Source organism: Hippocampus bargibanti, linkage group LG02 (genome assembly GCF_051943395.1).
Source record: "Hippocampus bargibanti isolate YZ-2025 linkage group LG02, ASM5194339v1, whole genome shotgun sequence".
Classification (NCBI taxonomy): domain Eukaryota; kingdom Metazoa; phylum Chordata; class Actinopteri; order Syngnathiformes; family Syngnathidae; genus Hippocampus; species Hippocampus bargibanti.
The window spans coordinates 36,424,999-36,441,473 of NC_142735.1; the positions used below are offsets into that span (position 1 = coordinate 36,424,999).

At 40.3% G+C, this 16,475-nt stretch overlaps 1 protein-coding gene across 2 annotated transcripts; it reads left to right on the forward strand.

Annotated features, from left to right (window-relative positions):
• The first annotated feature begins 1,078 nt into the window (after positions 1 to 1,078).
• Positions 1,079 to 15,450, forward strand: mgarpa (mitochondria localized glutamic acid rich protein a). Of its 2 annotated transcripts, XM_088991212.1 has the most exons (6): positions 1,149 to 1,288; positions 3,160 to 3,309; positions 3,381 to 3,481; positions 4,649 to 4,754; positions 8,973 to 9,173; positions 11,623 to 15,450. In XM_088991212.1, exons 3-6 carry the CDS (start codon positions 3,398 to 3,400, stop codon positions 12,963 to 12,965), a joined length of 1,734 nt encoding a protein of 577 aa, XP_088847338.1. In that variant the 5' UTR covers positions 1,149 to 1,288; positions 3,160 to 3,309; positions 3,381 to 3,397; the 3' UTR covers positions 12,966 to 15,450. The 2 variants fall into 2 exon arrangements, with proteins under 2 accessions (XP_088847337.1, XP_088847338.1); XM_088991211.1 differs by lacking the exon at positions 3,160 to 3,309 and having other exon boundaries at positions 1,079 to 1,288.
• The last annotated feature ends 1,025 nt before the right edge of the window (positions 15,451 to 16,475 follow it).

The window sequence follows — 16,475 nt, forward strand, 5'->3', positions numbered from 1 at the left end:
ATAATGTATTATTATTATTGGTAGTAGTATTAGTAGTAGTAGTAGTAGTAGTAGTGGTAGTGGTAGTGGTAGTGGTAGGGGTAGGGGTAGTGGTAGTAGTAGTAGTGGTAGTGGTAGGGGTAGTGGTAGGGGTAGTGGTTGTAGTAGTGGTAGTAGTAGTGGTTGTAGAAGTGTCCTTTTTTGTTTTGAAGTTTTGAAAGGCACTTTAGAAATTAAATATTATTATTACTATTATTATTGGTAGTAGTTGTAGTAGTAGTAGTAGTAGTAGTGGTAGTGGTAGTGGTAGGGAGTAGTGGTAGGGGTAGTGGTTGTAGTAGTGATAGTAGAAGTGTCCTTTTTTGTTTTGAAAGGCACTTAGAAATTAAATATATTATTATTATTATTGGTAGTAGTAGTAGTCGTGGTGGTATTGGTAGTAGTAGTAGTGGTAGTGGTAGTGGTAGTGATAGTAGAAGTGTCCTTTTTTTGAAGTTTTGAAAGGTGCTTAGAAATGACATGTATTACTATTATTATTATTAATTTTATTATTCTTATTATTATTATTGTCATCAAAAGGTGAGTAGTTTTACTTTTTTCTTCTTTTTTTATTCAAATGGCATGCAAACAAACAAAGTAAAAGAAACAAACAACACTGCAAACAAAACAGAACAAAATCAATCAAAAACACTGGCTTTGAATAGCTCGTGGAGCTTCTCGAAGTAAATCAGAGGTGCGTCTGCATAGTTCCAATCCAATCCATAGTTAACATTTTGTAAACAGTTGGCAACATACATTCGGTGATACATCATCGCGTAAGAGATGATACCTCATCGCACAGGAAATAAGGGGGACAGATATTAATTATACAAAAAAAGAAAAAGAGGAGAAAAGTAAAAAAAGAGAAGAAAGAAGAGAGAGTAGTTTTACTTTATTTGAATGTTATCGGACCGATCACCGTTGTAGATCAGGATTACTTCCGGGTTGAGTCAATGAAATGTACATTGCTTCCGGTAGCAGGTAGAGTCAAAGTACTTCTCCCTCCTCTGCGGCAGGTGGCGACAAATAATATGATCGTGTCTGATGGTCCGACTATATATCTGAAGAAGAAAACGAAAATCGCTTTTCAGAGCCTCTCTTGCGTTATTTTTCCGGTCGTGCAGTGAAACAATTTAGGCGGCTTTCGTGTTCGCCACTTGCACGCCTTGCGTTTGTTTGCATCACGTCGCAAAGATGTTTGCATGTCGAGCGGCCTGGCGAAGGTGTGGACCTTTAGCCAAGAGGACAACCTTGAAAATGCTTCGCGATGGTGAGCCCATTCAAACACGTTCATGGCTAAATGTTGACTGTTTAACGCATGCCAACGCCATAGATCGGCGGCGTTGCTTTTTTTTAACGAGACCCCGAGCGTCACCGAGGAAAGAGTAAACGTTGTTCTAAACTAGTGATTTCCAACCACTGTGCCGCTGCACACGAATGTGTGCCGTGAGAAATTATCTAATGTCATTTTTATTTCCATTTTATAAAACATTTATTCATTTTCTGAAAAAAATGCAATTGTCCGCTACCCGTGCTGTCAAAACTGGGAGGGTCATTAATATTTGTCCGTGTGGCAACACATGGCTGACTGTTTTTTTCCTCCGAGATCGCTAGTGGTGTGGAGCAACATTTTTCCCATATGAAAAACGTGTCACAAACGTGTTGAAAAACACTCCTCGAGACGAGCCTTTCATTTGCTGCGACTTTGACACGTAAAAGTCTTTTTCGAATTTCTATTGCGATGGTTGCTCATTCCATACAGATGTGCGAGGAAAAATAAAGGAAACCCAATAGGAGCAAAATGATGAACAAGATATATACAAGATGTCACATTTTCAATCACGTGTGTTTTGACATGGTTCAAAACAATCCATGAAACGAACAGGTAGGATTTCTGTATGTTTGTGTGTGACCTTGACCCCAGGATACATGCTGCGACTGTGGGTCACGTGGTATACGTACGTGACCGTAGGTAATTAGAATGCATCACAGTTCTGGAATTATTGAGCTTAATACATAGATAAATAGAGAAATAATAGATACATAATAATAATAATACATTATATTTTAAGCGCCTTTCAAAGCTCTCAAGGACACTTTACAGTCACAGACAAATAGCTAGGTTGAGCAGCGGCAGCCACATGCGCCAACGTTCACTCAACCAGGAAGTAACTCAAATACATAGAAAGCTAGCTGATATATATCTAATAGCTAGCCAGCTAGATAGCTATCTAGATAGCGAATAGTCAGCTAGACAGATAATAGATATCAAATAGATATCTAGGTAGGTAGCCAGCTAGAGAGCAAACAGCTAGCTCGGTAGCTAATTAGCTAGGTAGACAGATAGCTAGGTTGAGTAGCGGCAGCTACATGCACCAGTGTTCACCCGGAAGTAACTCAAATACACAGAAAGCTAGCTAAAATATAGCTAATAGCTAATCAGTTAGATAGCTAGCCAGATAGATAGCTAGGTAGCCAGCTAGGTAGCAAATAGCTAGCTAGGTAGCTAGCTAGATAGACCGATAGCTAGATTGAGCAGCGGCAGCCACATGCGCCAGCGTTCACTCAACCCGGAAGTAACTCAAATACACAGAAAGCTAGGTAAAATATAGCTAATAGCTAACCAGATAGATAGCTAGCTAGGTAGCCAGCTAGATAGCAGATAGCTAGCTAGTTAGCTAGCTAGATAGTCCGATAGCTAGGTTGAGCAGCGGCAGCCACATGCACCAGCGTTCACTCAACCCGGAAGTAACTCGAATACATAGAAAGCTAGCTGATATATAGCTAATAGCTAACCAGCTAGATAGCTAATAGCTACCTATGCTAGATAGCTAATATATAGCCAGCTAGACAGATAATAGATAGCAAATTGATAGCTACCTAGGTAGCCAGCTAGATAGCCAAAAATAAAGGTAGGTAGATGGATGCATGGATGGATAGATAGATGGCACTAAACGGGATGGCATCGTGGCTTAATCTTCTGACCTTCTACTCTTCACAAAGATCATCAATAGATTTCAACAGATTAGCTGTGACGTCATTGAGGTCATACCTGGGATTTCACTGCAGTAATTCGAGTTAAACTCTAGGGGGATTTACAGTACAGTGATACTTCACTTGACAAACTTAATTGCTTTCCAGAAATACGTCTGTGTAAGCTCTCAGTGGTACAGGAGTGGTCCATCCATCGATGAAAAGCTTTCTTCAGCCGTCATCTGTACTTCTTTCAAGGTGTCGGACGTTTCGCTTCTTATCCAAGAGGCTTCGTCAGCGAACTAATATCTTTTGCTGGTAGTTTGGGCCCTATCTATATACATCCCTACTGTCCAAACATGGCTGTTGGCATGGTTTGTTGTTTCCAGGTTTGCCCAAGAGACAAATGTCGTCAACACCCGGCAGCTCCGGAGAGAATATTCTTTACAGCGTGCTGTGCGGTGGAGCTTTCGTGGGTGCTGTATCCTATGTGAGTAGCGGAGTTCCCCCTTTCTCTCTATTCATGATGGATTTTTGCATTTAAGATCAAACATGCAGTGATATCTAAGGTTGAATACAGCCAATTTTCAGAATCAGAATCTTCTTGATTGGCCAAGGATGTAGAACACACGAGGAGATTTGTCTCTGGTAGAACACGCTGAAGAAAGACATGACAAATAAGTATGGAGGACAATCACAAAGGCTCATCTAAAGAGGGCATGTGAAAATAGATGGATGGATGGATGGATGGATACATCATAAATAGATTGAGAAATAATAATCAAGGATGACAAATAATTATAAAGAATAAAAACTAATAATAATGAATCATAAATATTAATAATGAATACAAAGTAACTCAATAATAAAAAATAATTGCTTAAAAATAAATTAATAATAAAGAATTAATAAATTAATTATAAAGAAATAATGAATTAATAATAAAGAAATAATAATAAATAAGTAACTAATAATAAATCAGTAACCTATAAAAAATAAGTAACTAATACATAACCAATACATAAGTACATATGTACACAAGTAAATACATTCATAAATAATAAATAAATAATTAATAACGAATAACTAATAACTAATAATTAGTATTTAGTAATTAGTAATTAATTTACTTAATTATGAAATTACTAAATTCATAATAATTAAAAATTAATAAATAATAAATAAATAAATGATAATTACAATAAATAATTATAATAAATAATAAATATAATGAATAATAAATAATAAAATAAATATAAAAAATAGTAATAAAAAATAAATAATAAATCATACATCATAAATCATACATCATACATAAATAAGAAATACATACATAAATAATACATAAATAATAAATAAATAATACATAAATACTTAAATTGTACATTTATACAAAAATAAATAAATACATACATACATACACACATACATACATACACTATTCAATTAATTTTTACTTTTCATATTATTTGGTCAGGTTGTTAACAGTGAAGACAAATTCCTCGTATGTTTTTAAATGTGTGGCAAATAAAGATGATGGTAATGTGACGACTCTAAATGTAACATCACCGACCCTTCATGCATGAGCCGTGTCACCGTTGTGGTAATATAAATACATATCTTGTGAAATGATTGTTTTGAAATGTCATCTCCTCAGGCTTTTAGCACGGTGTCGACTGACAGTGCCAGGTTCAATGATCGCATTTCTGAAATTAATGCCAGACCCAAAAAAGAATGGACGCCCAAACCGTGGCCTCCTAACAGTAAGTACTTGAATGATGTTCGTACAAAATACAGTGATAGCTCGGTTTACCAACCCCTTGGCTTACGAACTTTTCGGTTTACGAATGTTAAATTGATGAATATTCTACCTTGCCATACAAACTATTTTTCGGGATACACATGGAGCGCCACAATGAGTGATGTGTCGTTCGCGAACGAGCCTGTTCTCCTAGCAAGAAAATGGCAGCTGGCTTGTTTTTGTCCTCTATTCCCCGCCCCCAATCTTCGGTTAAGGCCACGTGATTGGTCAAGAACGCAGCAGTGAGGGGAGGGGGGTGGTTAAACATTAAAGAGACAGGCAGACGACAGAGAGAGAGTGAGAAAATGGATAGCAAACAGGGAAATTTGGACTCGTTTCAACTTTGATCAAAGGCAGAGTGTAGACTGCAAGGTTAAAATTCCCATCAATCAGGCTCCACAAATGACCCGCACAAGCCATCTGGACCCTTGATGCAAAAAGCTATCAACCCAGCTAAACGGAACACAATTGATGAGGAACTAGATACAATTATCGCAGAGAAAGCACCTACGATGGTGAAAGAAGAAGGCTACGTTCCTCATCAAGTGTTTCATGCTGGTGAAAGCGGCCACTCCATTCCATCAAGCCATCAACGCACATCACAAAGGTCAATAAAACCACATTAATATACGCTACAGTTTATGTCTTTCATTATAATACCATAGCACATTTATTATACATAAAATAAGGTATATTTGTGTAGTTCTAAGTCTTGAAAAATTATAAAGTAGAACATTATGTTTTTTGGGGACCTGGGAACAGATTATTCTCATTTTAATGGTTTCCTATGGGAAATTAATTTTTGGTTTACACACCTTTTACCTTACACACTCTGTCTGGGAACCAATTAAGTTCGTAAGCCAAGGTATCACTACATGATACTATTTGGCATGGTCATCTAAAATCCGATCGATCATTCTTTTTATTCCTTTCTCATGACAAAACAGATTGTTTCTACTTTTTTATTTTTAAGCCAACAATTTCCCTCGTGTGTTCAACTGTACAGTGATACATTGGCTTACGAAGTTAATTGGTTCCCGGGCAGAGTGTGTGAGGCAAAAAGTGTGTATCCCAAAAATTAATTTCCCATAGGAAACCATTCAAATGAGAATAATCAGTTCCCAGGTCTCCATAAAACATAAAACAAAACACGGGGGCGGGGAATAGAGGACGAAAAAAAATGTCAGTTGCCATTTTCTTCTTGAGAGAATGACTTCACTCTCTCTGTCGCTCATGCTCACCCCCTCACTGCTGCATTTTTGACCAATCACGTGTCTTTCACCGACGACTGGGGGCGGGGAATAGAGGACCAAAACAAGCCGGCCAGGTCAGGAGAACGGGCTCGTTCGCGAATGACACATGACTCATTGTGGCAGCTCCGTGTGTATCCCCCAAAAAAAGTTTGTATGCCAAGGTAAAATTTTCATAAATTTAATGTTCGCAAACCGAAAGGTTCGTAAACCAAAAGGTTTGTAAACCGAGGTCTCACTGTATTTGGATTGTTTGTCGTTAAGAGGCCTTCAGAAGATCCACCATGATTCATTCATGATGTGCTTCGTGGAGTGAACTGGTTTGTGGAGCACACTTTTGTCGATTGCATTCTTGATTATGTGTTCCAGGGATGTTGACTTTGTATGCGCATCGTTTCCGAGGCTGCTAGTCAATGTTTTCCTCACCAACCCAAATCCCTTGCAGAGATCTTGATAGCTTGATAATTTGATGGTAAGAAACTTCCTCCTTTCCCATCCACCGTTATTTCCTTTTCTTTGCCTTCCCATACCTGCCAACTCCTCCCGCTTTTCATGATCCCGTTACGGCTTAATGATGGAAATGGCGTAGATGAAAAGGTTTCTTCAGCCGTCATCTGTACTTTTTTGAAGGTATCGGACTTTGGCTTCTTATCCAAGAAACTTTGTCAGCAAACTAAAGTCTTGCTGGTAGTTTCGGCCCTATCTATATATCCCTACTGTCCAGACATGGCGGTGCCGGACTCTGCTTTGATAGGTCCCTGCTCTCAGGTTGGGGGGAGCAGAGCACGCCATACATTATTTGAAATCATAGAAAAACGCCAACATGCGCAAATGCGGACGGCTTACTCTGCATATGCAGTAACCGGGACCTCCCCGGCGTATTACCAGGCTTTTCTGGTTTCCGAAGTTTGCAGGTATGCCTTCCCCGTCTCGTCTTCCTTCTTCTGTTTGCATGCTTGTATTGTGGAATCTGTTGTCATGGAAGCGATGCGTAACATTTGGAAAATGGATTCAAACAAATTTCAGCTCAAAATTCTGGCTGTTGCTCTTTCATTCCACTTTTCATCATTTCATTTGGAGTTGACCGCACGTCCGATACGTGATTGATTTACGATAGCATGTCTTTTTAATGAAGAAAGATAATCTGTTTTTCTCAATTTCAGCTCAAACCAATGATTTGTGTTAGGGCAATTCGCTATACGAACACATCTTTTTATTTCCTTACACGTCGTTTTATTTTCTCGGACCTCCGTTTTATATATATACTATATTGGTCTATGATGTCACATCCTGCCGGTCTTTTCAAAAGCTCCACCAAACAGCTTGCCCCCCTCTTCTTCTCTCTCGGGCCGTCCCAAAGATTAAATTATCGTTTTGTTCTTACTTTTGATTCCTGCTTCATTAATTAATGGCCCTAACATTTTGGTGCCGAAACCCGGTAATAAAATAAAATAAAACGCTTTCCAACCACAAAAGATGTCAAGATACGGGCAAAACGGTGACATTAGCGGTAGTCCGTGTAAACACCTAAAATCATCTACAAAACCAAAATTCTGACCTGTACCGTAGATCGAAACACATAATGATCATCGTAACCCACCCTCGGTCATAACTTGGTTATCTGGTTCTAAGAGAGTACAGTGATACCTCAGCTCACGAACTTAATTGGTTCTCAGAAAGTGTGTGCAAGGCCAAAAGTACATCTGCCGATCATTTATTTCCCATAGGAAACCATTAAAATGAGAATAATCCGTTCCCAGGTCACTACTAAACATAATTTTCCACTAAATAAGCCTTAAAGCCACACAAAATATACCTTATTTTATGTATAATAAATGTGTTATGGTGTTATAATTAAAGAAATAAACTGTACTGTATAATAAAGTGGTTTTATTGACCTTTGTGATGGTCGTTGATGTAGTTGCCTCTTGATGACATCCGAGTGAAGTTGCTGTGCTTTCTCGGCGATAATACCCTCACTCACACTGTCCCCTGCTAGCTGCTTTTCGTTAATCCAAATCAACAGAAGTTTTTCAACCTCTTCTATTACCTGAGACCATTTGCTTAGACAACACAGAAACACCCTTAGCCACACGTAGTAATTGTCGTCTTAGCATACTGGGACGCTAAGTCACACAAACGCACTCCTCGTTCCTGGTTTTTTGATTATCTTCTTCTGCTCGACCGTAATTTTCTTTTGTGTCTTCTTCGGGGTCTTTTTCGGTCCCATAATAGCAAATGTACTACACTCGATAACAAACCACGTCCGCACTCAAAGAAAGGGGGTGACAAAAGCTAGTCCGCCAGCCACCGTGGCGCTGTGTGGTTTGGTTCGTTCGGCAAAAACTTGTCCGTCAGCCAAGACTATATGCTCAAGATTGTAATTTTTGTGAGGCTAAAAGTTTGTGATCTGAAGCGTTCGTAAGCTGAGGTATTACCGTATCTAACTTTAAAGCAAATGGAATGCCCTCGCATTTGGCTGTGCCCTCCAAAATTAACAAATGTCATAAATGTCAATGAATTTTTTTCGAATGTGATTTTCCCTTTCAGTTTTTGGAGGCGCAGGAGTGTATAACTTCTGGCCGTCAGCCAAACCTCCTGTCACTCTCTGTCCAAACTTTTTGGAGCTGCCGCTAACTGCCTGGTAGCTTCTTCAATTTTAACATCACATGAAAAGTTGAATGGAAACAAACAATGCACTGGCACGCCCTATTTATTAGCTTTCAAATGTCTATCATATTTGTTTTTAAAAACATATTCAGCATGTACTGTATTTCGCATAATGTGTTTTTTTTGCAGGCAAACTGAACACCAACTTGGTTTCATTGAGGCTCTTTGGCAAAAAGACTTGGCATGCGATACGCTCGCGATGTGTTCAGCAATCCAATGAGTTTTCGACCTGGTAGAAAATCCTTGCTTTTGTGTTGCAGGGGATGAAGAGCAACAAGTAGAAGAAGCCGGCGAAGTCGCGGCGGAAGAAGTGTCGGAAATTGTGTTTGAGGCCGCCGAGGGCCTTGCTGAGACTGTAGAAGCAGCCGCAGAGCAAGTGGAGCTTATTGCAGATGAAGCGGGCCAAGTGGCCAGTGTTGTTGAAGCACCACAAGTATCCGCCGAGGACCCCAAAAACGACGGTATGACTTCCTCGCATTAAGGAGGCCGCAGCTAGCGACCTTTGAGGCCTGACTGAGGGTCCATTTGCAAAGATGTCACCCATTCACACGTAATTAGTGTTCATTGCTGCGTAAGGCTTCTATTGTTCTGCAAAATTCAAAATACAGTGGTAGCTCGGTTTACGAACCCCTCGGCTTACAAACTTTTTCGTTCACGAACGTTAAATTTAGCAAAATTTTATCTTGGCATGCAAACTATTTTTCGGGAGCATTAAAGAGATAGGCAGACGACAGAGTGCTAGTGAGAAACTGGATAGAAAACAGTGACATTTAGACTCGTTTCAACTTTGATAGTTCAAAGGCAGAGTGTAGACTGCAAGGTTAAAATATCCCGTCAATCAGGCTCCCCAAATAACCCGCACAAGCCATCTGTACACTTACTCCAAAAAGCTAAACAGAACACAATTGTTGAGGAACTAGGTAAAATTATCGCAGAGAGAACACCTCCAAGGGATCATTCCTCAAGATGGTGAAAGAAGGCTACGTTCCTCAAGTGTTTCATGCTGATGAAACCGCCCACTCCACTTCATCAACCCATCAACAACCATCACAAAAGTCAATAAAACCACTTTGTTATACTGTACAGTTTATTTCTTTAATCATAATACCACAAAACATTTATTATACATAAAATAATGTTTATTTTGTGTAGTTTTAAGGCTTATTTATTAGATAGTTATATTTTATGGGGACCTGGGGACGGATTATTCTCGGAACGGGTTCCTATGGGAAATTATTTTTTGGGATACACACTCTGTCTGGGAACCAATTAAGTTCGTAAGTCAATGTATCACTGAAATGGATGTGTTTATTCTGTGTACCTTGGTACTCGATCGAGTCAAAATTGGGATTTTCTAATGTGTCGTGCAATCATGTTGAATAATAATTAGCACTCGTGCGTTGAAATCCTACACTAGGGGTCGGGAACCTTTTTGACTAAGAGAGCCATCAAAGTAAAATATTTAGAAAAGCAACACACACACACACACACACACACATGAGAATATATTATTTAAAATAACTTTGTGATAATACCATTAATATGAATAGTTTTCCATTCCTCATGATTGGTAAAAAAAATCCAGCCAAACGATCGGAATGAAAGTCAACTTGCCGGGTCCATAGGCAAAGTTACTGCTAGCTAGCCTGCACACGGCTCATTAGCTTCCACATTTGCTTTCTTCTGTCTTGCATAAATACATTGATGCTAACGTTAGCATGACGCTTGTCAAAGAGCCACTGACTTTCAACTGTTTCATTCATGGTATTGTTTGTTTGCAAATGAGAATCACGGCACAACCTTTTCTCTCCACAAAAGCAAGATAAATGTCATACCTAATACATAAGTACATATATTTAGATCATCTGTTTAACCAATTCAATTTTATATCGTTATTTAATTTGCAGGTGTTCATGTATTCATGGGTGTAATGAGGCATCTTTTATTAAATCGATTGTTTTATTCATCAACCCTGCCTTTATTTACTTGTCATTGAAATTCATGTAATTAGTTCAACTATTTTTTGCGACTCAATCCGACTCTCAATCCGACTCTCAATCCGACTCTCAATCCGACTCTCAATCCGACTCTCGCTCCGACTCCCGCTTCGACTCCCACTCCGACTCTCAATCCGACTCTCACTCCGACTCTCATTGCGACTCTCACTCCGACTCCCATTCCGACTCCCATTCCGACTCTCATTCCGACTCTCATTGCGACTCTGATTCCGACTCTAAATCGGACTCCCACTCAATGAGCAACTTTACTCGGAAGGTGACTCTCCTTCCAAACAGTAACTCCCTCCCTCCTCCTCCCACTCCATTCCACCACGCCATCACAAAGGTAAATAAAACGATTTTATTATAAAGTACAGTTTATTTCTTTAATTACAATGCCATAGAACATTTATGATACATAAAATAAGGATAGAAAATTATGTTTTATGGGGACCTGCGAATGCATTATTCTCATTTTAATAGTTTCTTATGGGAAATACGTGTTCGGAAAATGAACTTTTCACCTTGCACACACTTTCTGGGAACAAATTATGTTTGTGAGCTGAGGTATCATTGTATTTATTTTTTGGCAGATAAGATGCACCATGAGCACGGTTGAAGAGTTATCTCGAAGAGACAGAGCCATGAAACAACGCTTGTATCTCATTAAGGATCACTGCCTGTCTTTAATTTGTCTAATGCCTTTAATTGTCTAATTGGGAGTTTTTTATGATAATATTTTGTCCAAATTTAGATTGCAAAGTGAAACGTTAGGTTGATTGAAGGTCTCAGCCAGCAATCAACATCATTTGATGTTTGCTCCACTTCGTGAAGAACATTGTGTCGGATGTGAATTCAGCAACGTCAAACTTCAGCATTATTGACGGCAAAATGGCTGGATTTTATTTTGCAGTGGTGAGGACAGACGAAGTAGAGGAAGAAATGTTATGCGTTGGAATTGTTGACGAAGAAGCAGTCAACGATATCCATCTGCCCCCTGAAGTCATGAAATGGGTTGCCCCATCGCCGGTAGAGGCTACATTGGCAAAATCTGACACGAAAATGGAGGTTGGACCAGCATTAGACCAAGTCCAAACTCCAGGAGACCAGATATCATTGGTGGGGACCATGCTCCCAGCGTCGTCGGATCTTGCGTCGGCAATGACGGAGACCCCGAGCCATTTGCAAGTCGTAGAAGCAGCTGACGGGTCCGCAACATCTCAGGAATTCACGCCGGCAGTAGATGATTCCTCAATGGTGCTTGAAAAAGTGCCCACCCCGGTCCCTCCTGACAAGACCTCTGCATTTGTGGAGTCTGCACCAATGGTTGAGAAGACGCCAACTGTTGTCCTCATGACACTGGCTCTTGAGGAGGGGGAGGTCCCAGTGGTTGAAGAGTCCTTGGCCGCAAAAATTGAGGTTGGACCAGCAGGTGACCAGGTCCAAACTCCAGGAGAGCCGATATCATTGGTGGACAACATGCTCCCACCTCTGGAGGTTCCACCGTCGTCGGATCTTGCGCCGGCGATGACGGAGACCCCGATCCATTTGCAAGTCCCAGAAGCAGCTGACCGGTCCGTAACATCTCAGGAATTCACGCCGGTAGTTGAGGTTGCACCAGATGTAGATGATTCATCAATGGTGCTTGAGAAAGTTCTCACCCCGGTCCCGCCTGACGAGACCTCTGTGGAGTCTGTGCCAATGGTTGAGAAGACGCCAACTCTTCTCTTCATGACACCGGCTCTTGAGGAGGATCCAATACAGGTGGGGGAGGTACCAGTGGCTGAAGAGTCCTCGGCCTCTGTTGTGTCTGTCTCTGCAACTGAAAATGTCCTGTCCTCAACGGTCCCTTCCCAAGAGGCCCCAAACACGGTTGAAGTGGCACCAATGATGGACCAAGCTTTGCCACCAGTGGATCCTCCCCCAGCAATTCAAGAGACGGCATCAGCGGTTCAGGAACCCCCCACAATATCACACGTGTCAGCGTTAGTGGAGGAAACGACGTCGTCAATGAAAATGGCAGCAGCGGAAGAAGAACCAAATGTTGACTTGGATACCTCCATGGTGGAAGAAGAAGCATCATCATCTCTGAGGGAGGCTCCAGAACAAGATCCCAAGCGGGAGTACATCGTGGTGGTTTTGGAAGGAACAGTTCGGGCACAAAAGTCTCCCAAAGTGCTCGGGGTGGCACCGATGTCTGGCAAAATCATTCCACCACCACCACAAGATGAGGTACAACATTTTGAATTGCATTGATCACTCTCATTAACATTCAATGCAGGATATGTTTTACGTCTTTGTAAGCTCTCAGTCGTACAGGAGTGGTCCATTGATGAAAAGGTTTCTTCTGAATGATATCAGATGATCATATGATCATAGCAGTGGACTGGCACCACCACCTCTGGACAGTAGGGATATACAGTGATACCTCGGCTTTCGAACCCCTTGGCCTATGAACTTTTCGGTTTACGAACGTTAAATTTATGAACATTTTACCTTGGCATACAAACTATATTTCGGGATACACACGGAGCTGCCACAATGAGTGATGTGACATTCGCGAACAAGCCCGTTCTCCTTAAAGAAAATGGCAGCCGGCTTGTTTTGGTCCTCTATTCCCCACCCCCAGTTGTTGGTTAAAGCCACGTGATTGGTCAAGAACGCAGCAGTGAGGGGAGGTGGTTTAAACATTAAAGAGACACGCAGGCAACAGAGAGAGAGTGACAAAAGGAATAGAAAACAGTGAAATTTGGACTTGTTTCAACTTTGATAGTTCAAAGGCAGAGTGTAGACTGCAAGGTTAAAATTCCCATCAATCAGGCTCCCCAAATAACCCGCACAAGCCATCTGTACACTTGATGCAAAAAGCTATCAACCCAGCTAAACAGAACACAATTGATGAGGAACTAGGTAAAATGATCGCAGAGAAAGCACCTAGAAAGGATCATTCCTCACGATGGTGAAAGAAGCCCATGTTCCTCATCAAGTGTTTAATATTGAGGAAACCGGACACTCCATTCCATCAAGCCATTAATGACCATCGCAAAGGTCAATAACACAACTTTATTATAAAGTACAGTTTATTTCTTTCATTATAATACCATCACACATTTATGATACATAAAATAAGGTATATTTAGTTTAGTTTTAAGGCTTAGAACATTAGAAAGTAGAAAATTATGTTTTATGGAAACCTGGGAACGGATTATTCTCATTTTAATGGTTTCCCCATGGGAAATACAGTTTTGGGAAAGACACTTTTCGCCTTACACACTCTGTCTGGGAACCAATTAAGTTCGAAAGCCAAGGTATCAGTGTATATCTTTAGGGCCAGACCTACCAGCAAAATTCTAGTTTTCTGACGAAGCCTCTTGGATGAGAAGCGAAACGTCCGACACCTTCAAAGAAGTACAGATGATGGCTGAAGAAACCTTTTCATCCAGTATATGTTTCGTTTTGTTTTCAGAGAATGGTAGTTCTGATTTTTACGGGGAGCATGTCCACGTCTTTCCATTCAGTACGATAAATGTTCAAAAGTATTCAAGCACTTAACTCATTCACTGGCAGACGATGTGCAAAAATATGTCAATTCCAGTGCCAGGGTTTTTGTCATTGTCACTTGAGTTCCAGGACCCACACAATATTGAGTTTTAGGACAGTCTATTTTTGTCAATGGCTGCTACAGCTTTGTGTTTGCGTTCAACATTTAGCTTGTAGCAGATGTGCGCGTTCCATTATGACATCCCTGATCCACCGGTGAAAAGAGCGCTTTGATCCTCTCCTATTTAATCTCAAACTGCTTCATATGACAGAGGGTGCAGAAAGTACTTAAACTTGAATGACTGTCTTTGTGTTGTGATAATATGTATTTATTTATTATTGTTTTTACTTCAAGATGGCGCCGCAAGAGTGGCCGCTTTTTCAGCTGTCCTGCATATTTTTTTCTACTTCTTCCTTTCCCTTCCGCTTCCTTCCATCATTTTGCTGCTGCAATCCACTCTCACACCTCTACTGTTAGCGTTTACTCGCTCATTTGAATCTATTGATCTTGCATTGCATTGTCCCAATCAGCTCCATGTAATTTGTAATGGACAGTAATATGTCTGTCGTACAGGAATGGTCCATCGATGAAAAGGTTTCTTCAGCCATCATCTGTACTTCTTTGAAGTTGTCGGACATTTCGCTAACTAAAGTCTGACTGGTAGTTTCGGCCCTATATATATCCCTACTGTCCAGACGTGGCGGTGCTATGATTGGTCCCTGCTCTCAGGTTGGGCGGAGCAGAGGACTAATCCCTGCGGCTCCACTAATCGCTTCTTTTGTCCTGACTGACGACTGGCCTGATTGCTCAATTTGCCCCGGTATCACCTCATCGGCATAACTAAGCATAACGATCCAAATTGAATCTATTGTACCTTTGTACAATAGACTGCTTTATAGGCTAGATTGCTGTGCTGATTGTCTCAGGTCGAAAGTATTCAATCAGAAGCCACTGCTCTATTCGACTTCAGGTTTCAAACATGTCTACTTATTTCAGTAGTTGTCTTGTTATTTTACAAATATTTGTGAAAATGTCAAGATTCAAATTTTGACTCGCTGTGTTTGAATACATATTGATCATATACACTCAACATTTCAGTTTGTCTTGTTACAGGAAAGACAATGTGATGAGTCCTTCTTCACTTTCTTCTAGAATAAATTGAGTTTGGGGGTGAAACAGGATTCTATTGTTTGAATTTTTATTTGATTTTTTTTTCAATTTTTATTTACACAAACGCACACCCGAACAAGGTGTGCGTTTGTGTGACTTAGCGACCCAGTACCGGTATGCTAAGTTGACCATTGCTAAGTGTGGCTAAGGGTGTTTCTGTTGTCTAAGCAACGGTCTCAGACAATAGAAGAGGTTGAAAAACTTGATTAATGAAAAGCAGCTAGCATGGGATAGTGTAAGTGAGGGTATTATCGCCGAGAAAGCACGGCAACTTCACTCGGATATCATCAAGAGGCAACTACATCACAAAGGTCAATAAAAACACTTTATTATACAGTACAGTTTATTTCTTTCATTACAATACAATAGCACATTTATTATACATACAATAAGGTCTATTTTGTGTAGTTTTAAGACTTATTTCGTAGAAATTTATCTTTTATGGGGAACCGGGAATGGATTATTCTCATTTTTAATGGTTTCTTATGGGAAACAAATGTCTGGCAGACGGACTTTTCGCCTTACAAACACTTTTTGGTAACCAATTAAGTTTGTAACCTGAGATATCACTGTACACGTACTTCTTTTCCTTTCGGCTTTTCCCTTCAGTTGAATATTGTTTAATGTGAGTCATGGGTCACTGTCATTTCTTAAAACTGTCATTTCTGGTCGATTTTCCCCGTTGGTTTACAGGACATTAGTGTCAATCACTTCCTGTTATGATGGCAAGAATGGGGCGTGTCCTCGTGACGTCACGGCGGCCGACGACGTTTGTGATTACAGTAGATTGAAAAATTAATGTGTACAGTGTATACAAATGAGTTATTTTGCCATGTCAACTTGTCAGACTAAATGACTACAGGACATATTACCAAATAATCCATACAAATGTGACTATCATTACATTACAGGACATTAGTGTCAATCACTTCCTGTTATGAAGGCGAGAATGGGGCGTGTCTTCGTGACGTCAGGGCGGCCGACGGCACGACATTTGCGAATACGTCCAGTAGATTGAAACACTAATGTGTAAAGTGTATACAAATTAGTTATTT

Excerpts from the sequence above, each read along its gene's own strand:
- mgarpa (XM_088991211.1), top strand. The coding sequence starts at position 1,213 with ATGTTTGCATGTCGAGCGGCCTGGCGAAGGTGTGGACCTTTAGCCAAG. Across the intron at positions 3,482-4,648 it reads TCGTGGGTGCTGTATCCTAT|GCTTTTAGCACGGTGTCGAC; the intron begins GTGAGTAGCGGA and ends TCATCTCCTCAG. Across the intron at positions 9,174-11,622 it reads CGAGGACCCCAAAAACGACG|TGGTGAGGACAGACGAAGTA; the intron begins GTATGACTTCCT and ends TTTATTTTGCAG.